General features: G+C 43.6%; 3 protein-coding genes across 4 annotated transcripts; 2 read left to right on the plus strand and 1 right to left on the minus strand.

Moving 5' to 3' along the window:
* Positions 1-478: 478 nt before the first annotated feature.
* Positions 479-6,722, plus strand: ascc2 (activating signal cointegrator 1 complex subunit 2). Its single transcript, XM_003975065.3, has 19 exons — positions 479-583; positions 1,399-1,507; positions 1,625-1,783; positions 1,867-2,037; positions 2,116-2,245; positions 2,529-2,596; positions 2,712-2,822; positions 3,023-3,135; positions 3,224-3,298; positions 3,408-3,512; positions 3,595-3,663; positions 3,763-3,837; positions 4,018-4,237; positions 4,952-5,148; positions 5,246-5,365; positions 5,561-5,785; positions 5,891-5,975; positions 6,049-6,140; positions 6,325-6,722. Exons 2-19 carry the CDS (start codon positions 1,424-1,426, stop codon positions 6,494-6,496), a joined length of 2,271 nt encoding a protein of 756 aa, XP_003975114.2. The 5' UTR covers positions 479-583; positions 1,399-1,423; the 3' UTR covers positions 6,497-6,722.
* Positions 6,709-10,484, minus strand: rnf215 (ring finger protein 215). 2 transcript variants are annotated; one of them, XM_029829230.1, is made up of 10 exons: positions 10,067-10,484; positions 9,649-9,783; positions 9,491-9,562; positions 9,321-9,406; positions 9,166-9,220; positions 8,963-9,067; positions 8,736-8,858; positions 8,419-8,562; positions 8,169-8,332; positions 6,709-8,067 (listed from the first exon to the last, which is right to left on the minus strand). In XM_029829230.1, exons 1-10 carry the CDS (start codon positions 10,376-10,378, stop codon positions 7,809-7,811), a joined length of 1,455 nt encoding a protein of 484 aa, XP_029685090.1. In that variant the 5' UTR covers positions 10,379-10,484; the 3' UTR covers positions 6,709-7,808. The 2 variants fall into 2 exon arrangements, with proteins under 2 accessions (XP_029685090.1, XP_003975218.3); XM_003975169.3 differs by having other exon boundaries at positions 7,899-8,067; positions 8,230-8,332; positions 10,067-10,479.
* A 698-nt stretch (positions 10,485-11,182) lies between these two features.
* On the plus strand, positions 11,183-19,697 carry LOC101061752 (SEC14-like protein 2). Its single transcript, XM_003975168.3, has 12 exons — positions 11,183-11,527; positions 12,362-12,437; positions 13,811-13,854; positions 14,743-14,805; positions 14,872-15,060; positions 15,212-15,307; positions 15,376-15,436; positions 15,505-15,588; positions 15,659-15,765; positions 18,266-18,405; positions 18,486-18,655; positions 18,722-19,697. The coding sequence occupies exons 1-12, from the start codon at positions 11,474-11,476 to the stop codon at positions 18,868-18,870; spliced, it is 1,233 nt and encodes a 410-aa protein (XP_003975217.1). The 5' UTR covers positions 11,183-11,473; the 3' UTR covers positions 18,871-19,697.
* The last annotated feature ends 975 nt before the right edge of the window (positions 19,698-20,672 follow it).

The raw sequence follows: 20,672 nt of genomic DNA on the forward strand, positions 1-20,672 counted from the left end.
AAAAATCTCTCATGTTTAATCCTCTTTCACCGTATTACTCCTGCATCAAAGCCATGTGATTTAGATGAATATACTTTAGCACAGCAGGTGGACTCGGATCAAAAGAAAAATGTAATTGGATATAAATGGATTAAAAGATTCTTTGAAGTTTGCATGCCCGACTGCACCTACGTGGAATTGTTATAATACAACTTTCAGGAACCCTGTTACACAAGTTAACAAATTACCCTAGTCTATTTAGAATACATCTCCTCAGAGTTGTTGAGTATATAAACAAACTTATTTACCGCTTAAAAATACCTACGGTTATTGTAAAAAATATAAATATAAATGAAATAACATGTTTTTATTTCAAACGTTACATCCACGCAACTGAGCCCAGAGGATTTCCCCAGCGACACGCGTCACGACGTGGCAACGTCTTGATTGTTACGTCCATCCACCACTAGGTGGCGGTAGAGGCCTTTTCCAGGCTACGTAATGTCAGGTATCTACGTCACTTCCTGTCCGACACAGGTGGAAAAGAAACCTAAAAATCTTGAAGACTGATTAAATGGCCTGAGAGTTGTTACGGACATTCACGGTGAGCAAAAATATATTATTTTGGGTCGCTTTCCCAAGTTTGTAAAGCCATGAAATGATTTAGCCACAGCGCATTAGTGTCTCAATTCATCGACATGCTGTCAGATTTGCTCAACGCTAAGGGTAATAGCAAATAGCTAGCAAATTCTGTTGTGCGTTGAGCTAAATATTACACCTACATATGAACTTTAGTGACATTTCTGAAACAACCCTTTAGATTTAGACCTAATATGTCGACGTTCTTTGTAGGGAGCCATAGCTATAGTTCATGAATGTATTGTGAAAGTTTATTTTGTCTACTAGAAAAAAGTTATACCGTTAACTGTAGTTCATATAGGTTATATTTGCGTCAGTACTTTGGGCGATTGTAGTTTTAATACTCGGGACTTAACATTGGATGGCAGAATAGTTTGTTCCATGTAGCGATTATGAAAACAGCTTAAAGGACGATAAATGCTGAAACAAGCACGAGCAATACATTTCTAAGATGCTGACATTCACACTTTTTACACAAATGCAGTCATGGTTATTTGTTGCTTCTGTCGTGGAGTGTTGAACATTGTTGATACAGCAGCGTCTTAATATATCATATAAAACACGTCAGGATGTTTAATACCAGGGTTAAAAGCTGGTCCTAGAATGGAAGGTCATGATCGTAGTCGTCTCTTTCACATCAAAAGTGTGCGTTATCCAGTTTTTTGGCTGTTTGTTTTGCATCTTCTAACCACTTGTGTTAATCTGGGGATTTCCAATAAATTCTTTATCAGCAGTCCAGATCTTGACCATGTAACCATTTAAACCATCCACGGTTTACAGAAAGAAGAACTGACTGGGCAAAGCTATGGCCTGTGCTCGAGTGCCACTGGACGAGCAGCAAGTGACTGAACCTGGCCCATCGGGACAGGAGCACACCCTGCCAGCACTGGTGAGAGAGTGTACTGTCCCTTTTCATACAGATATTTTGACATTAAAGAGGTCGGCATTACTCTTTTTAAAAGAAACCCTGTTGATAACAACCCTTGTACTGTCTGTTGAAAATCAGCACCCGGTCAGGAAGGAGGAGCGCTGTTTTGTGCCTTATAAGCCCCCACCAGAAGATGGTTCCCCTGCACAGTTGGAGGAGTTTCTGGAACATGCCAAATTCATCACAGAGGACCTTGATTGGCTGCTCACATTACCTCATGATAAGTTCTGGTGTCAGGTAGGAGAACGACAACGCAGTAGATGAATTAGTAGCAATTAGCTTTGGTTTTCTTTGAACATTTGTGCTGTCTCTTGGATCAGGTGGTGTTTGACGAGTCTTTGCAAAAGTGTCTGGATTCATACCTCCATCATGCCCCACGGAGTTTGGACCTTACTACGCTTCCATCCTCCTCAGTGGCTGACATGCAGCGTTCTATTCACAGAGCAGTCTTCTTGACCTTCCTAAGAATGGCCACGCACAAAGAGTCTAAAGTAGGAGCCTCTATAGAAAAACTATGGGCTGCTACTCTACCAATATATTGACTGGTCACTAACAATAAGTTTCCACAGGATAACTTCATCACCCCTGCTGTGTTTGGAGAAATTATCTATGACAACTTCCTGTTTGACATTCCCAAAATTCTGGATCTGTGTGTTCTGTTTGGAAAGGGCAACGGTCAGCTGCTGCATAAAATGATTGGTAAGGCAATTGTGAAAGTTTTGGATTTGGTCATAGCTTCATATAGGATCATGCAGGATTTTTGTTGTTCGGCCTACAAATTGCCTGACTCGTGGACCCCTAAATCACAGAATTCCAAGAAAAGATGCTTTTTTTTCTGCTACAAATTGGTTTCTATTTAGAGATAGTTAAATATTTAAAGTATTGGTGCGTGGCTCTAACAAAACTGTGATAAGCCCCGTGTCTGTCCTGATAGGAGGGAGCTTGTTTCTAGTCTTTTAAATATCCTTACCTTGATTTTCAGAAAACATTTTTACACAGCAGCCATCATACTACAGTGACCTGGAAGAGACGGTTCCCACTGTCTTACAGGTAAGATCAGCTTTCCAGACAGCTTTAAAATTAAATTCCGAGCAGCTCGACACTTTCTATTCACATCAACTCAAAGTTAGTCAGATATATGCCCTTGTTTTGTTGTCAACTTCAGGTGTTTGAGACCATCCTGGAAAAATGTGGCCTCCGCTGTGAAGGAGCCACTGCCCTGGAGCCCATGAAACTAAGCACACAACAGCCTACTTCCCTAACCATGAGCCAGCAGGTCAGATAAAACCCATGTGCACTTGACCCAGTGCAGAATTAATGAGATTGATGGTAGTAGTTTGAACATTTTGCACAGTTTTGCACAAACATTCAATCTGCTGGTTTATTAAAGGCTGAAATGACCTGTGTATAATTGACCAATTGCCAAAGGGTGACAGTACGTCTACCTGAGGATTCACACTTTCTGTCCTGCTGTAGGAACTTGCAGATCTTATTCTGTACCTTTGCGACTCAACCACTACCATTCATGCTTTCCTGGACATCTTCCCAGCTGCTTGCTCTACCTTCCACTCCTACAGTTTCCTCAGCAGGTAAACAGGTGACAGGTAAACAGGTGACAGAAGCTGGCTGAGTTTCTGGAAAGGCTTTTGGTGATCACTTTGTTCAATGTTCTACCAGATTGTCATCATTTTATGAAACTGTCGTGCCTGAACTTGAGAAGGCAGTGAGGAAGAGAAACTTTGACGACAAAAGGTGAATTCCTGCTGCTTTTTTTTTTTTTTTTTTTTAACTCCTTAAATGTAATTCAAGGTGTTGAGACAAAATAAGCAAGTGTGAATAATTATTTTTAAATGGCCTTTAGCCTTAGGGAGGACTTGTGGAAGAGGTTGTCCCATTCCTGTCGCAAGATGGTGGAGATGGCTCACCTGCTGCTGCATCACACCTGTTTACAGCCAATTCTAGAAGGGTGAATACCAAATCCTTTAATATCTGTAGCCTGGCAAATAAACACGAGATGCAACGATCTAAATGCTGCCGCTGTGCTGTAGGGGAGAGAACGTGCAGACATGTGCGGAGGAAGTCCTGCAACATTTCACTTCTTTTTTAACGGAGAAAAGGTAATCGGAGAGATAAGAATACATCCGTTTGTTAGATTTTACTCTCCTGGCTTTATAAGGGTGACAGAGGAAATGAGATGATTGTTTTTCTTCTTTCAGATTCGTGTGTGACTATGATGAGCAGTTCAACATAGCAGATGATGTCAGCCTCCTACAGCAGGCCGTCCCTGTCATGTAGTTTGATCAGCTTTTCATAATTCTATTTGTTGTAGCCAACTATATTTTATGCATAACCTTTCTACCTAAACAAATATTACTAATTGGATCATTATCATTAATGGAAAACGATACACAAAGTGCCAACAGTGGGCGACGTAACTGTAAGTTTCAGTGCATTATTATTTCCTCCATTAGTGATGAGACGCGCACGTCCTACCTGCTCCAGGGGGTCCAAAGTGCCTGGGACAGCGCGGGTCGACGGAAGCCCCAGAGCCATGTTGGGCATGAACATGTAGCCAATCAGGGAGGAGCAGATTTTGCATCTGCTGCGGCTTCATCGAGTTTTAAAGTCGCAGGGGAGGAGGAGGTGATGGGAGCAGAAGCTCTGGTCTGTGTTCCCCAAAGAGGAAACAATGTGAGTTCCCAAACTATTTAGGATCATTTATTAGGAAGTGTTTATATCTCGATACTGGTCATAGGCTTGTTTCTAGATTACACAAAGTGTTCCAAACTCGTTAAATGAGGGGGGTGGGAAGAAAAATCAAATTCTTCAATTAAAATATGGATTTTAGAAGTAGACCCACGGTGTACAGTGATCCCTCGTTTATCGCGGGAGTTACGTTCCAAAAGTAACACGCGAAAAGTGAAATCCGCGAAGTAGCAACTTTATTTTTTTTAATTATTTTACAATGCAATACTGAACAGTAGAATGAAACCAAACATCAAAACCTGTTTTAAAGACCAAACTTTGTTTAAAACAATAATTTTAATCTAGTAATACAAGGTTGGAAACATTGTCACTGGCGTATTTCCCAGTCCCAGCTGTGCCTCTTCTCCTGACTCCGCTCCGCTGGAGCGTCTGTTTCTACTGAAGGCGCAGGAGTCTTTCTCCGAGAGAAGAACATTGTTATGGGTAGTTGTTGGCGCTCTTTCTTTTTCTGAGCAAGAAGATTTTTATAAACGGATATGCCACCTTCGATTATATTTGAGAACTGCAATGAACGACTCGCAAAAAAAATCCGCGAAGCAGCGAAGCCGTGAAAGATGAACCGCGATATAGCGAGGGATCACTGTATACCAAAGAAACCAATCTAAATAAGAATCCTTCCCTCTCTTGGGAACACCTCAGGGCACGGTGTGTTCCCTGAGCGGGGCGGAGGTGGATTCTCTACTCTTCGCTATCAAGGACCTGCTGCCTGATTTGGGCGACGGCTTCTTGCTGGCCTGCCTACAGGAATACAACTACAACTCTGAGATGGTCATCAACAACATACTGGAGGACCGTTTGCCCGCCGCTCTAAATAAACTGGACCGGGCTATGCCAAGGTACTCTTTCAGTGTGGGGCTCATCTTACTATAAAAATATTAATCTGAACTCCGGCTTTGGGGTTAACAAATATTATGCCTTTTTTTTCCTTTTTAGACCAGTGACAGAGGATCTTCCTGATCTTCTGAACAACAGATCCAGTGTGTTCGATGATGATGAGTTTGACGTGTTCCGCAGGGACCAGGTGGACATGTCTCGCATCTGGAAAGGCAAGAGGTAGGAGCATCCGGGCGATCCTCACGCCTCAAACACCAGCGAGCGCGTGCTGCATTTTAATTGTAACATAAATGGCTAATATACAGACTTTTGCTTCATTTCTAATCATTTAAATTCTTTCTCAGGAGGTTCTAAATACATCGGTGCTGCCTCCTCCCTTGTGTGTTTAAGATTTTGCTGTTTTCTCCCACCCAGGAAAGGCGAAAGCACTCAAGAGATGCTAAATGACAAGCAGCACATAGCAGAGCAGAGAGCTCGTTATCAGACCTACGAGACGGTGGTGGACGAGATCCTCATTGAACCTGGTGAAAGCTCAGCCGCCTATGGCCTGGATGACTATGACGACGAGTACGATGACACCTACGACATGAACCAAGTTGGCGCTAATGACCTCGACAGAGACAGTTTACTGAACAGGAGGTAAGTTCCAGTTCTAGTTCTCCCGTCAGAATTAACACAAGTGTAGCAGGACCTGAAAGGAAGCCACCGATGTACCTTATACGTTTCACCTCTGGGGTTCAACAGGCCGTTCACGGTGCCTCAGGTCCTGAGGAAAGGAACCCAGGTAGAAGATGATGAAGAGGAAGAAGATGAAGAGGAACCTATACCAGTACTGACATCCTGAATTAGCTTTCCATTTGAGTTACCCCGATATGATGCCTAATTCATTGTGTTTGTTTCAGAATAATGTAAACAGGGACCAGTTTGTGCAGGACCCAGCCTTGCTGAGAGAGAGGGCTGAAGCTAGAAGAGCTGCCATCCACCAAAGGAAGGGGTAAATTCAAATTGGAAAAGCTCTGTCACTCACTCACGAGTGGGCTCCTTTAGTTGCTAATGCAAAGCAAACGCCGGCCTGGAGTTATATATATGGACATATATGATTCCCAGTTTGTAGCTACTTTGTTGCTCATTAAATTAGATCTTTCCTGGGATAAAACATTATCTTCCCTGTCTTCCAGTTTCCGACCGGAGCGCCCCAGTAACGTGGTGGGCAAACCTAAAGGCCAAGGCCAAACCCTGGAGACGGCACTGGACCGACGCAAAAAGGAGGCCAGCAAGAGCCGCACGTCCAACCACAGTCGTCGAACGATGGCGGACCGAAAGAGGAATAAAGGCATGATTCCGTCCTGACCACCGCAGCCCCAGCCTGCTGCTTGAAACAGACGGATGATGTTTATGGAGGGTGGCAAAACTATGACCATAGTTTTATGTGGTAGATGAATCTCCAGAGACGCTTTGGTTCACATTCTCATAGTTCTTCACAAAGAGCTCATCCAGCACTTTGTCAAAATGTTGACTTTTTGCAGTGACATTGCAAAATCCACCAAATAAATACAATTATAATAGTTTGATATTACCAAATGTGATTTATTGTTGACAGTAATTACACACTGGAGTGTAGTTTGTTTTTGTTAAATGTCTTAAATACGCGCGGGGGTTCAGCGGTTAGTTTGATAACACTGGGGAACAATTTTTAAAAAAAATCCGTTGTGTTAGATTTTTATGCTGATCAGAACTAAAATTGGCTTGCTGATTCCAAAATTGCAATCCGTTTTTTTCTAGCACTTTTTTCTCCACAACTTCCCCTCCAGATAAGCAAAATTCCACTGATTCGCTGCAGTCAGACTTGCTAGCTAATCACGAGTGGCCTCATCTACACAGCGATGTGACAACTTGTTGGTACAGTCACAGCTACACAAACGTGAGGCAAGAGTTACGGCTTATTTCATCACCGATCAAATGAAGTGGGGCCCTCCATTTGGAGAGGGTCACGTTCATTCTTACTGAGGTACAACCTCGAGTATTTTCAAATCAGTTTTACGTATACTGACAACATCCACTTAGCGCTAATTCTTGCCTCACCACTTGCTCGTCGTTTCACGCTTCTTTTTTGATGTGAAAACATCCTGAAATAATGTGACGGGTTCTCGTTACTGATACTGAGCATCGCTCATAAAAAAGAGCGATGCGCTTCTGTGATTTAGCAACAATCTGTTCGCAAAATGTTGAATCCAATCGAGCCATTTAACATGCAACACGTTGCAAATACAACTAAATCAAATGCACAGGCTTTTAAAGCCCAAATAAGGAAGCGCTTGTGGTTCAGTCGGCTGCATTTAGTTGTGGACATCACATCTACAGACAGGAGAACCCATTTAAATAAATAAATCATTAATTCTAAAAGTTGACTATTTCCTCACTTTGGACTGTAATATTTAAAACCATACATCAACTAATTTTGGGATTATTTTTGTTTGATAAAAACCAAATTTTTAGTAGGTGAATCTACAGTATTGTCGCTGTGACTGAAAGTAAAGGTATAAACACCCTAATACTGCAGCACCTTAAATCAACATCAGTCAAGTAACTGGGGATAAAGAAAAGAACCCAACAGTACAGTAACAGTACTCCAGTACAGTAACAGTACTCCACAGTACCGTATTTACAGTGTCAGCGAACATGCCAGACCTGGAACACCAACCTGAAGATCGGACATTAACCCTGGCTCCAGTACAGTCCAGCTGCAGTTAGATGGTTGTTTAGTTTTGCTCCCATAATCCTCAACATGAATCCGGACGTCTGAGGTAACAAACAAGAGGGCGATCGGAGTGTCACCAAGGAAGAGGGGGTGTCGGAGATGGTCCGAAAGAGCAGCGGCAGAGCGAGCTGACGCCAGCGTTAACTGTCTTTGTAGACGCTGCCTGGAGAGGATTAGAGAAAGTCAATTCAAATGTAGAAAAAAAAACCTGGCGGTTCAAACATCTCGGATTCCAGCTCTTCAGATATAGTTGGAGCTAAATACTTTTGACTTTTAAACTGCCACGGGATGTCGGCTGAGCTTGGATTCGACTGCTGTGACTCACTGAAGATGCTGCGTTTGCACAGAGGACAGGTGTGCTGCCGCAGGAGCCAGGGGTCCACGCACTCCCTGTGGTACTCGTGAAGGCACGGCAGCACCCGCAGACACTGAGAACAGACCAGGACGCAACAGGACCGTGCAGTGAATCACCGGTGGAACAGCCGTCGCATCTGATTCTGCAGCAAACGCTGACCTGGTTGTTGTGGAACGGCTCCAGACACACGGCGCAGTTGTCCGCCTCGAGGGGCTGGGACGAGTCGCGCCACAGTTTGGGTTGACGATACACTTTGGTCTTGAGGGACGACATTCTCTTGAGGATATCCTGTTTAGGGAGAAGCTGAGGAAAATAGAAGAGCAGAATGTCACAGAGATGTTAGAGTTGGTTAACAAAGGGTGTCCAGAAATGTAGGTATGTCACGATGAAACATGGATATTCTACTAGATGACCTTCATAGAGGGAGTCGACTGGTTCAATAAAAAAAAAACAGGTGAGACCAGCTAAAGTATCACCTGTAGCTCTAAGTCATCGTTCAGCTGGGGGCCCTGGTGCTGCCAGCGAGCCTGAACGATGACGCCGGTGCTGAGGATGAGCGCCACGAGGAGGACGGTGTCCCACAGCTGCTGCAGATACTTCTACGAACACACAGGCCGGAGCAACACAACTTTATCATCCGATTCCCTCACCCGGGCCAAAACGCAACACAGAACACGGCGGCATCGCGCCGCTCCTGCTCCACCTGCACTGGCGAGTTGGTCTCTCCCGTGCAGATGACCCCCTGCCACTCTCCGTAGCGACCACCTCGCGATCGACCACAGCTGGACCAAAGTGTGAGAGTGGCTCCCTGCTCGGACACACATCAGCAGTCACTGACAGCTCAGAATGTCGTGCGTTCGGCCACCAGCAGATGGAGCCAAAACGCGAGACAAACGCGGGGCTCACCAGGTTCTCCTGCAGGATCGTCTTGTATGTGATCTTTGCTGTTGCTTCTAGACCCCTGTAGAGACAAACCCGGTGTATTTTGAAAACTGGCTGGAATTAAACCCAGAACCTTCTTGCTACGAGGTACCTGTGCTAACCGCAAATATATCCTTTACCTTAACAGGGCTCCGATCAGCTTGGTGACATTTTCAGATGTCTGAATCACAATTATCGGTTTGGACAACACCTGAGACAGATCCGTCTGCAGCAAAAAAGTAACCTTAGAACCTAAAGGGTTCCGTTAAGCGACTGATGTTCAGTTTAGAGAGTACCTGTGGGGCATTACCTCACTCATGGTGTTTTGGTTGAGCGCCAGGATGATCAGTGCAGATGCTCCAAGGACAAGTGCTCGCTTCATCTTTAACAGAGAGGATGTATCTGCAGTTTGTACATGCCACTCTGCACCACATTAACTCCAGCTCCACTCTCAGTTGACTTTCTTACTTTATTAACCATTGTGTCTGCAAATGACTCCTGGTTTCCAGTGGAGGCTTTGCTGTCATCCATATCCACGGGAACCACCCCGATCCACGGCTCCTGGTCTTTCCCTCCGTTCGACTCCATTTCTTCATCCTGAACCTGAAGGAAAGGAAATACCTGATGTAGCACCTCAAGTATTCCCTTACAGATAGATGTTTACTCAAAATGGAAGTTTGCACACAGTTTTTTCTCAATAAAAGTCACAAGTGTAACAATAATGCAGCACAATAAGAAAATTATAAAAGGTCTAAATTTCAATCTTTGGTGTGTTGGTGTTCTTTATGTCTTCCTTTTCAATAAATTTCTCAATTTCACAGACATTTAGTGTTTTATTAGCGTTTATGACTAACAACAGCACAAATTCTACATTTGACAGACTGACCAGGACCAGCTCTCCCTCCAGCGTCTCTCTGTCGTGGTCTTGATGCTCGATACTGCCGCTGTCCCTGTCCCTGCTGGATTCCACCACCTGTCCGTGCAGCAAGGCACTGACATGGGGCGGCTGTTCCAGATAAACCTCCACCAGAGCCACCTCCTCCGCCTCTAGCAACAGTAACGTTAGCCCCGGACACCGCAGCAACAGAAGTGACAACGTTACCCACAGAAGGTACAGGGCCCGCGTTGAACACATCTTCCGGACACTAACACTGACAAAATACCCTGGGAAACTCGTCAAAATATAAAAAAATCTCATCACATCTCAATCACCAGTTTCGATGCATTCTTCACAATTTTGGTCACCAAAGCCATCTTGACCCTGAATGTAAACAAGGAAGGAAGTTTCCGGCTCCAACCGGAAAAGGCGGTGGGATTATTATCTTGACTAAAAGAGCCAAACTGGTTGCGTTTACAATTTTTAAATGCCTATTTAAACTACACCAGCGATTATGAATAATTGATTTGTTTGGATAAAATATCACTTCCGTATAATAAAAGAGTTTTTTTTATATCAACGTAAAGCTTGTTTGTAGTTTTTTTTAATACGTATATTCAGTTAAACAGAGACGAACAATTTTTCTCAATAATCCACGAACACTTCCTTCTTCGTTTTTAAACTGTCAGACGATTACTAAACCCAAGGACGCAATGTTACGTACAGCAGTCAAACAGCATAGTCGGAGTTAATGTATTTACATCAGGAACTAAAAAAATAAATATTCAAAAATCAAATTTATATATTTGTGCATAATCAAAGATCGTCTATGTACAACCAATGTTGAATTAATGTACAACATAAACAGAGCATTCAGAGTTTGCTGCAAAAAAATGAACTGAAAAAACGAATGAAAAAATGAATCTTTTTGTTACTTGGTTCCTAATTCAAAAATAGTTTGTTACTTTTTGTTTTATTGACATATTGCTATAATGTCAGTCGAAGAATTTTTCTCTGAGCAGCAGAAGCGCTTGTCAACGAACTCGTCTGCTGCGCGCGATGCCTCGCGGAGTCCTCGCTGGAGATTTAATGAAAAGGGGCGGGGTTTCAGTCTGCACTTCCTCTTTCTCGCACCGAGTGATCCTCCTGTCATTCTTTTTAAATCTGTTTTGCAAAAGGCGCTGGTTGGACGAGATCCTGCGCGTCTGGCGTGTTTCCACATGTTTTTCGGGAGGAGGCACCTGACAGAGCAGATAGCAAAACCCTGAAGCCGTCAGTGAGCATCTCGGGGAGGTACCAGACACTGGATCCTTCCTGTCAGGGACAGAGCGAGCTTTCTTCCCCTTCTGATGGTGTGTCTTTTTAAACGGACCTCGAAGAAACCTCGTGTTAATCCCGCGTCCTCTGACCGGAGACATGAGCGGAAGAGTCGGAGACCTGAGTCCTAAACAGGCTGAAGCACTGGAACAGGTACATGATCAGGCTTTTTTTTGCGTGTGTGTGCGCGCAGTGAGATGCATCAAAATATTTATTTATTTTGTATTTCATATTCTAGAACGTCAGCTGATTAAGTAGGACTATGATGCAGCCCAACAAATAATTTTGAAAGGTCCTCAGAGAAGTGCTGCAGCAACTTTTAAAAAGACACTACTCATTAGCAAGCAACTAGGAAGAAGATGTTTGCAGGTTTTCAAAGATCAAATCAAAAGTCCCACATTTTCTTGTGAAAAAAAAATCAAGGAACCGCCAGTAAGTTATCATTGGAACACGTTGATCTTCGCACACTACAGGAGGCAGCTCAGCAACCATTGAGGGTTCCAGTGTGATGACTTTGGCATAAATTTAAATTTTTATTGGTGATCACTATCTTTTTTTCCTTGTCTGCTTTATTGCTGAACACCAGCATATCAGCAAGCAGGACACACCCTTGGAAAAAGTCGGCAGCTACTCACAGGGAGCATTTCGGGGTTCAACACCTTGCTCAATGGTCCCTGGGTAGTGCTCTCCATAGATGATCTCCCCCTGCTACAAGAACACCTCCCACATTTTGGCCACACCGGGACTTTAAACCGAGATCCCTCTGCTTCTCAGCCCAGTTATGAATATAGATGCATAAAGAGGTCTTCATAAACCTAATTGTTGCTTCCAGTAGCCTATAAGATAAATAGTAACCACATCCCAAGTTATTGGGTTTTAGGTTTGGTTTTTTTACCTCTAGGGTCAGAGTTGAATTTGTTATATCAGTTGAGTTATAGATGCTCTGATAAGAACCAACCACGTGTCTTTTCTTCACCGTTTCTATAGTTTCGACAGAGGATACAAGACATTCTTCCTCAACTGCCTGCACAACATGACCACTTCCTGTTACGTTGGCTCAGGGGTGAGTTGGAAAACCAGGGTCACTGTAAAACCTGTCTTCTGCGTTATTTATATACATTTATGTTATTTGCACTTTCCACACATGCATGGAAAATGCAAATAAACGCAGAAAATAGAATCTCAGTGGGGTTTTTTTTTTTTTATTTCTTCTGAAGCAGCACATGTAATCACCCCTTGATATGAGCGTGTAACGTGGAGCCTCACATGGTTTTCATGCCTTGTCATGATTAAACAAGATTTTTGAAGTTGCTTTTAAAAAATCTACATAATAGAGTAAAACCTTGCTTCATGGCTGTGGATTGAGTGCATGTTGGATTACATTAGCCACATTAATTCACCCTTTTTATGAATGTCACTCCTACAACAGTCCACAGATTATCCAGAGTTGAATGGATTCATTATTTTCAGCTTAACCTATAAATCAATTCTTTCTGCCAGTCTTGTGTCCAGTTAAAAGTCCTTTCAATTTCATTACCAGAATGAATCATCACTATAAATAGAGTGTATTTATGGACAGTAATTAGGTGGTAATTACTGATGAAATGTGACGGAAAAAAGAAAATGCTGTGAAACATCACTTTGATTGGACCTGGATGACAGATAATTCATCAATAACATGATAATAAATATCAAATACTGCAGGACAAAGGGAGTTTTATACTGATTATGTGTTGTATTGAACCTTAATCAACCCTTGTTGTGCAAGCTTAATCTGGCGCTAATCGCATTAGACGGGCTGTACAATGGACGAGCCTCTTCCTCCAGACACTGTGCTTGCTTCATTCTCCCCAGGGCCAACAGATTTCATAACAGCATTTCCAAATGTTAATAGTGATGGTGCAACGATTGCTCATTAAATAATGGCAGACGTTATAAAACAGCCCAGAAAGTCCGGTGTCTGAAAGGTCCGAGTGGGTGAAAAAACGGATCCAAAGGTGATGTGACGTTTAGAAGGTGTGATAAGTTTCGTATCTCCCTTTGCTCATGACGCGCTGCTGAACCTCCACCTGAGCGGAAGCCTAATCTGATATGAGTCACAGTCCAACCTGGAGGAGGATTTAAACCTGAGAGTAAATGACACTACTGCTTACTTCATGATGTCATCGTCATCCGCTGTCATTTCTATCTGACTTTAGAGAGTAAAATCTTGTAATAAGTGACATTTGAGACATCAGCGGTTTGTTTTTGTTGGCTAAGGATGCTGCATGTTTGTTGAGAGGCTGTGGTTGTAGTTTCTGAAGACATCTGAAAGCTTCAATGTGGTTTTCATTTCTAATCCCTTTAATCTCTTCTTAATATTTGGCCTGCCAACACTGTATTAAGTCTACCCTGAGTTTATATATGGGTTTTTAAACTTTCTTTATGTTTTTTCAGCTAGAAATTTTAATGTCCAGAAGTCTGAGGCCATGCTGCGAAAGGTAAAATCCTTCATCTACTGTAATAATCTGGCCCTCAATACAACATAAATCAGACAATACTTGCAGTTCCTGTCAAGGTTGAGCCTCCATGTCCACAGTGTGTGAAAGTTCAGGCAGAACCAGGACAAGCTGTCCAGCCCATCAGCTCAGTGGCTCCAGATTACAGGAAGCCTGTTGTAACGGTTCTCTGTGGGCAAACTGAGTCACGGCGAATGCCTGCAGAGATAAGATATTGATAAGAGGGTTTCAAGGAGCATTCAGAGATTTAAAAACCACTTAAACATCCCACGACTTAATTAATCTGCCTGTATAAATTTGATAATCTAATGTCAGGAATCCAATTTAATATTCACAAGTGTACTTTAATGGAACTATAATAATTACTGTTACTTTTATATTAATGATGATTTTCAGCCTCAATTTCTCAAATATTTCTATTTCAACAAAGGACCACTGGAGGAAAAACACCTGTAAATGTAAATGCTTTTTGTTCCTCTGCAGCTACCGTAGGTTGTCCAGCGCACGACAGGTTTCCTAAACTTAATGTTAATCAAATTCAAATAAAAACACACATAACATATCTGGCCATTATTTCTACATAAGCAATGAATTAGTAGTAAATCTGCTACAATATGTGAGAGGTCAAAGATCAAAATTGAAAAAATGACGCTCTGGAATTTTTTAGACATTTACTTCCCCCTCTCCAGCGCTGTTGTATTTCACAACAGACACATGCGTGTTTAGATGGCGGTTCATAACTGATCCCTTATCTGCTGACGGGAGGATTTACTTCACCTCTTAAACCACTTAATCCGCCACTCTGCTGCTGCCCAAACAGCCTGTGAACATGATGAATCTGGCCCTGATCACTTCTGTCTCTTCTTGCAGCACCTGGAGTTCAGGAAACAGATGAAAGTAGATATTATAATCACCGACTGGCGCCCGCCGGAGGTAAAAGCCCCCTCTAACCTGAACCAGCGTCAGCCAACCTGTTCTGACCCACGGACTCATTTACAGGTGATAGAGAAGTATCTGTCAGGAGGGATGTGCGGTTATGACCGCGAGGGCAGTCCCATCTGGTACGATGTCATCGGACCTATGGATCCCAAAGGTCTCTTCCTGTCGGCCCCCAAGCAGGATTTCATAAAATCCAAGATCAGGGACTGTGAAATGCTCAGCAAGGAGTGTAGCCTGCAGTCACAGAGGGTACAGAACACAGCACGCACATCATCTCACCTTATTATCTAGTGATAAGCTAAAAAGAACTGCTCCACATCACATATTACAGCTTTATACGTTTCTTCCACTGTGACGCTAACCTGCCCCATTAATAGTGTTTTTCATTATATCCGAGCAGCTGGGGAGGATTGTGGAGGGGATCACGATGATCTACGATGTTGACGGTCTTGGTCTGAAACACTTATGGAAGCCTGCTATAGAAACGTTTGGAGAGGTACACAGGCCTGGCAACCGACCTGTTGTTGGTCGACACCATCCAGTAATGTTCTTCTGCGTCACCAGATCCTCCAGATGTTTGAGGAAAACTACCCCGAAGGCTTGAAAAGACTGTTTGTCATCAAAGGTGAATCTGGCATCTACCCTTATTGGTTTCAAATCTCAGTGTTCTATAGAGTTTTTTCCCTCCCGCAGCCCCTAAAATCTTTCCCGTGGCCTACAACCTGGTCAAGCATTTCCTGAGCGAGAACACGCGACAGAAGATCTTTGTCCTCGGGGGTGAGATGCTTTGAACCTTTCTGTCCTTCAAAAATTATCTTTCTCTGACTGTTGTGCGTGTGGCTGACAGCCAACTGGCAGGAGGTTTTACTGAAGCACATCGATGCCGAGGAGCTGCCTGTGATCTACGGGGGTACACTGACGGATCCTGATGGAGATCCTCGCTGTCGAACCAGGGTGAGTCGGCGTACGGGCGCGACAAGCTGGCCTTGGATAGGTCCAGAGCAAAGATGGGCTGATGAGCTGGCAAAGTTCCCTTTAACAATAGAACACTTTTAACCAGGCACAAATGGAGCAAATCAGAAATGTTTGCGAAATAATTTGAATAAAAACGATTTAGGAAAGTGTTTGTGTCATATGACCAAAATCAGCGTTATTTCCTCTACGAACAGAACCCGAACATACACCTACCGGCCACTTAATTAGGTAAAACTGCTCAGTTTACCCTTTACCAAGTCCCCCCCCCCCAATTGGTTAGGCCCGTTAACACAAATAGCTAATCAGCCAATCACGTGACCACAACTCAGTGCATTTGGTCACTTGGTCTTAACAACTTGCCGAAGTTTAACCTGAGCATCAGAATGGGAAATAAACGAGATCGGCGTGACTGTGAACGTGGCAGGGTTGCTGGTTCCAGACAGGCTGGTCTGAGGATTTCAGAAACTACCGATCTACTGGGATTTACACAGAAGGGTCCAAAAAGAGAAACCATCCAGTGAGATCGACTTGTTGACGTGAGTGGTCAGAGGAGAATGTGCAGCCTAGTTCCAGATGATAGAAAGGCAACAGTCACTGCAACAGCCACTCGTTACAACCCAGGAATGCAGAATAGAAGAAGATGATGAAGAAGATGGGCTGCAGCAGAAGAGCACGCTGGGTGTCACTCCTGTCAGCACGGAACAGGAAAGTGAGGCTCTGATTCACCACAATTGGACAGTAGAAGCTTGGAAAAACGTTGCTGGTCTGAAGAGTCTCGAGTTCAGCTGGAACATTCAGACGGTCGGGCCAGAACTTTGGCATAAATAACATGAAAGCCTGGATCATCCTGCCTTCTATCAATGGTATAGTTACTGTGTAGTGGAGTGGATGATATTTTCTTGGCATACTTTGTGCCCTTGTTGCTGACCATGTCCATCCCTTTATGACCACCATGAACCATCTTCTGATGGCTGCGACCAGCAGGAGAATTCACCAGAGCTCACATCATATTATATCTCAAACTGGTCTGGAGAAGATGACAATGGTGGTGCAACAGGAGATTCTCATCATAGATGAGCAGCTGACAAATCTGCGTGATGTCAACATGTCATGAAGGACCAAAATCTCCGAGGAACGTCCTGGTTGAACGTACACCACGAAGAATTAAAGCAGTTCTGAAGGCAAAAGGGGTCCAACCTTTTACTAGCACGGTGTAGCTAATAAAGTGGCCGGTGAGTGTATACATTTAATGTTAAACAGAATTTTACTGTTATTGTCATGATGACGACGTAACATTGATAATCGGCCAAGATAAGACCTCTAATATCAGGTCTGATTTCAGGAACAGCTCATCAGCCCTCTTCCAGTATAATTACACCACCAAATGAATTTCTTTAGAGTATATTTATATCCTTTTTTTCATGTATTTGTATTTCCTGTCCTGTGTTTGTTCACTCAATTGCCTCCTGCTCACATAGTTTGGTGGCTTTACTTTAGAAGCGCTTAATGCACAGCATAAAAGAATATTTATATATATTGTATATTATATATGTATTGTAATTAGCCCCTCCATAGTATAGGTCATGCTGGAAGGCACCGTGGATGTGTGAAAGAGGTACTCTGACTCCACAAATAAATAAATAACACTGCTACAGTGGCTAATCAAATGACCTGTTACGCATGAACACCCTGGTTTAACCACAACAGGTCGATGACCTGCTGAAGGCAGGCTGTTCATGGCAGAATACCTTCAGTAAAGCTGCAGACATCAACCGTAAAAATCAGTAATCCAACGTCAAAGGAGGCACATTTCCGCCCATCGAGCTTCCCACATCCTCCTCGCTGCACTACAATGCTTCGCTGCATAGAAACGGCCTGAGAGCAAAGGTCGGCGCCGCGCTTCAGCCTGCAGCGTACAGTAGAATCACACAGCGATCCGGCCTGACCCTGCGTCTGTCACTGTCTCTGTAGATTAAAAATTGGGCCCAGGACAGATGAGCAGAATTTTTGGCCTCAAGATTCAAGAAATTGAGCTGCCCCAGCCTCTTAAGTGTTTTCTATCTCTGTAACCAGAACTAATAAAAGTGTAGCTAGCTAGCTGTGTGTCTTTGAAATCCTCCGGTACTGTTCTTAATTTAAATGTAGCATGTGGGTGTTTCACTAGACAAATGTTTATTGAAATTCTGAGGGCTCAGATCATGTTTCATGTTTGCAGTGTTTAGCCAATAGGTTGATGTAGTTTGACTCAAAGCACTGTGACCTAAAGTGAACAGAATAACCAAATAATGCTCTTGTGTTCATCCAAATAAAATAAAGAGAAAACAACCCCCCTCAAATATTGCTTTGTTATTACACGAGTCCAGAAAGTCAGAGTAAGTTATTCACTCTTTCCTTCATTTCTCTTCCCTCTTTTAATATTCTTATTAGACGGTTTTTCTGACACAACATCCTGATTTGTTTCTGCTGTTGTGGGCTGCAGATCAACCACGTCGGCCCTGTTCCCCCCTCTTACTACGTGCGGGACCACGTTAACGTGGATTACGAGCAGTGCACCGTCGTCAAACGTGGGTCCTCCCAGCAGCTGGACTATGAGATCCTGTTCCCGGGCTGTGTTCTGAGGTCAGTCCAGCGTCGGGAGTTCAGATTAACGGAGCTCTCACCTGTATCTTAGTGGATCCTCTTCGTTCTCCCCTGTGCAGGTGGCAGTTCGCCACGGAGAGCGCCGACATCGGTTTCGGGGTGTTTCTGAAGGACAGAAAGGGCGAATGGAGGAAGGCCGCTCAGATGCAGGAAGTGTTGCCCAGCCAGCGATACAACGCTCACCTGGTGCCGGAGGATGGATCGCTGACCTGCGAACAGCCAGGAGTCTGTGAGTGAGCCCATCAGGCCCGAAACGCTGATCTTTGGTGCTGACGCCGCTTTTGGTTTTGCACAGATGTTCTGAGATTCGACAACACTTACAGCATCTTCCAAGCTAAAAGAGTCAGCTTCACCGTTGACGTACTGCTGCCCGACCACATGCCTTCTCCGGAGGCCGGTGGAGGGGTTCAAAGACGCACGAGCTGCGGCCACCCGGAACCGTGACGACGTCATGTGTCAGATCTGCTGCTGCTCCTGAACGCAACTTAAGATACTTGATTTATATTTACATGCTGGTCAATGTGGCGTCCTTAATGTAGCATATACTGTAAGTATTAAGACATTTTATCTTATCTTTCCCCCATCGTTTGTGGCCAAGCCTCTTAATTGTAAACGCGCACTGTACTCATTATGAAACGGGACAAACCTTCCTTTATATGCTGTCCATGAATCAGTTCTACCTCACCGATGCTCCTAATGAAGCTGTTACAAGAGTCAGTGGTGTCCACAGAAGTAGGCGCAGCCTGCTCATTGTCAGAACAATTCAAACTACAGCTGTTTCTACAGCACAAGGAGTCCGATAATGACGCACCGGTCTTACATTTGATCTTCGGCCAAAAATTAATTAACTCTCATTCACGTTTGACCCCACTCAAACATTGGCACATTTGTCAGAGTTAAACCGAGAGGACCTCAAAAAGTGAGACGTAAGGTGCAAATTCCCTTTATCGTGATCAATATCTGAGCAGGGCTTCATTATTAGATCACTTGGGTTGAGAATATCTGCCTTAAGGATGTGCTTCAAAGGAAGTTTATTTATGTCTTCTTTTCTAATTTATTGCCACAGAATGTGGATATTGGCTTTTAATATATTCAGTCATGTATTTACATTTGTGCTCTTTTATTACTGAATGTAGAAAAAAATGAATGAATGGACTTCCTGCATCTTGTCTGTCTTACAAAAGCAAAATTAGCACTAATGTTCTGGCACTGCTAACTGGACTCTATAGATTATGTGTCCATATGAAGAGTAAAGCATTCTGCTGATAACAGCTGAAGTGTCGGCCTGCATGTGTTACAATTACAGGAACGCTAAAACATGAAGTCAAGTTCCTCTGAAAGTGTCATCAGTCCTGCACCTGGCAACCCTGCATGCGGAGGGGAAACGGAACCATTTGGGGCTTGCATGCTGCCGACGTCTCTCCCGGCGGATCATGACCCACAACAAAGCTCTCATGTAACCGCGGGGCCCTTTTAATTGCAACAATAAAGTGATAGAGAATAATTTAGTGAAAGGAACTCACCAGAGTCGCGGGGACACAGGCGGATGTCTCTTTGTACCCTGACGACAGACCCCGGTAAGATCAGGGCTTTGATGGGAGCCAAACCATCCCTCCCAGGACCTTTACTGGTGCTGAATGACTTAGACACGCATGTTTCCCTGGTGACGGCGTTAACGACGCACCCATGATCACCTTGTAATCCATAATTGATTACGTTTACTTTCCATACAAGCAAGAAGGTCGTTTGCAGGCATTCAGTTACTCTAAATATGGATTAGATCTCACCACCGAGGGGAAAAATGCCAACACAAACGAGTGTTTGATTAATAAATATTTTATATACAAAATACCGTTACAAGTAAATTCAACATATGTCACATTTGAGTCATGATAACTAGTATACATAGATTTGATCTCCATATTTCACAGTACATATATGAAAAAAGTCACACTTCTAGCTATTTATTTTATACAATAGATACATGCTCTTGTTATTGGCATTTAGATTTAAATACAAACATGGTGCCAGAGCTCACGACAGCTGTGGCCATGTTGGATCCCCTGGCTGCAGAATATATGAAACCAAAGACTTTGAAGTAGTTTCTAGACTAACAATTGGACGTGTGGCGTGTAGAAAAGTGCAGCTAGTTTTGGCAAACGTGCAGACCGGGATGCAACACGGCCACGGATCTGCGCACGCTGGCTCCAGCGAGTCAGTCGGCTCCCTGAACTCTTGCGTTCCTT

Source organism: Takifugu rubripes, chromosome 21, assembly GCF_901000725.2.
Source record: "Takifugu rubripes chromosome 21, fTakRub1.2, whole genome shotgun sequence".
NCBI classification, from domain to species: Eukaryota; Metazoa; Chordata; class Actinopteri; order Tetraodontiformes; family Tetraodontidae; genus Takifugu; species Takifugu rubripes.

Excerpts from the sequence above, each read along its gene's own strand:
- ascc2 (XM_003975065.3), top strand. The coding sequence starts at position 1,424 with ATGGCCTGTGCTCGAGTGCCACTGGACGAGCAGCAAGTGACTGAACCT. Across the intron at positions 5,149-5,245 it reads CTGGACCGGGCTATGCCAAG|ACCAGTGACAGAGGATCTTC; the intron begins GTACTCTTTCAG and ends TTTCCTTTTTAG. Across the intron at positions 5,366-5,560 it reads CGCATCTGGAAAGGCAAGAG|GAAAGGCGAAAGCACTCAAG; the intron begins GTAGGAGCATCC and ends TCTCCCACCCAG.
- rnf215 (XM_029829230.1), bottom strand. The coding sequence starts at position 10,378 with ATGAGATTTTTTTATATTTTGACGAGTTTCCCAGGGTATTTTGTCAGT. Across the intron at positions 9,563-9,648 it reads CAGACACAATGGTTAATAAA|ATGAAGCGAGCACTTGTCCT; the intron begins GTAAGAAAGTCA and ends TCTCTGTTAAAG. Across the intron at positions 8,068-8,168 it reads TGGCAGTTTAAAAGTCAAAA|GCAGCGTCTACAAAGACAGT; the intron begins GTATTTAGCTCC and ends AATCCTCTCCAG.
- LOC101061752 (XM_003975168.3), top strand. The coding sequence starts at position 11,474 with ATGAGCGGAAGAGTCGGAGACCTGAGTCCTAAACAGGCTGAAGCACTG. Across the intron at positions 11,528-12,361 it reads AGGCTGAAGCACTGGAACAG|TTTCGACAGAGGATACAAGA; the intron begins GTACATGATCAG and ends CCGTTTCTATAG. Across the intron at positions 18,406-18,485 it reads TTCCCGGGCTGTGTTCTGAG|GTGGCAGTTCGCCACGGAGA; the intron begins GTCAGTCCAGCG and ends TCCCCTGTGCAG.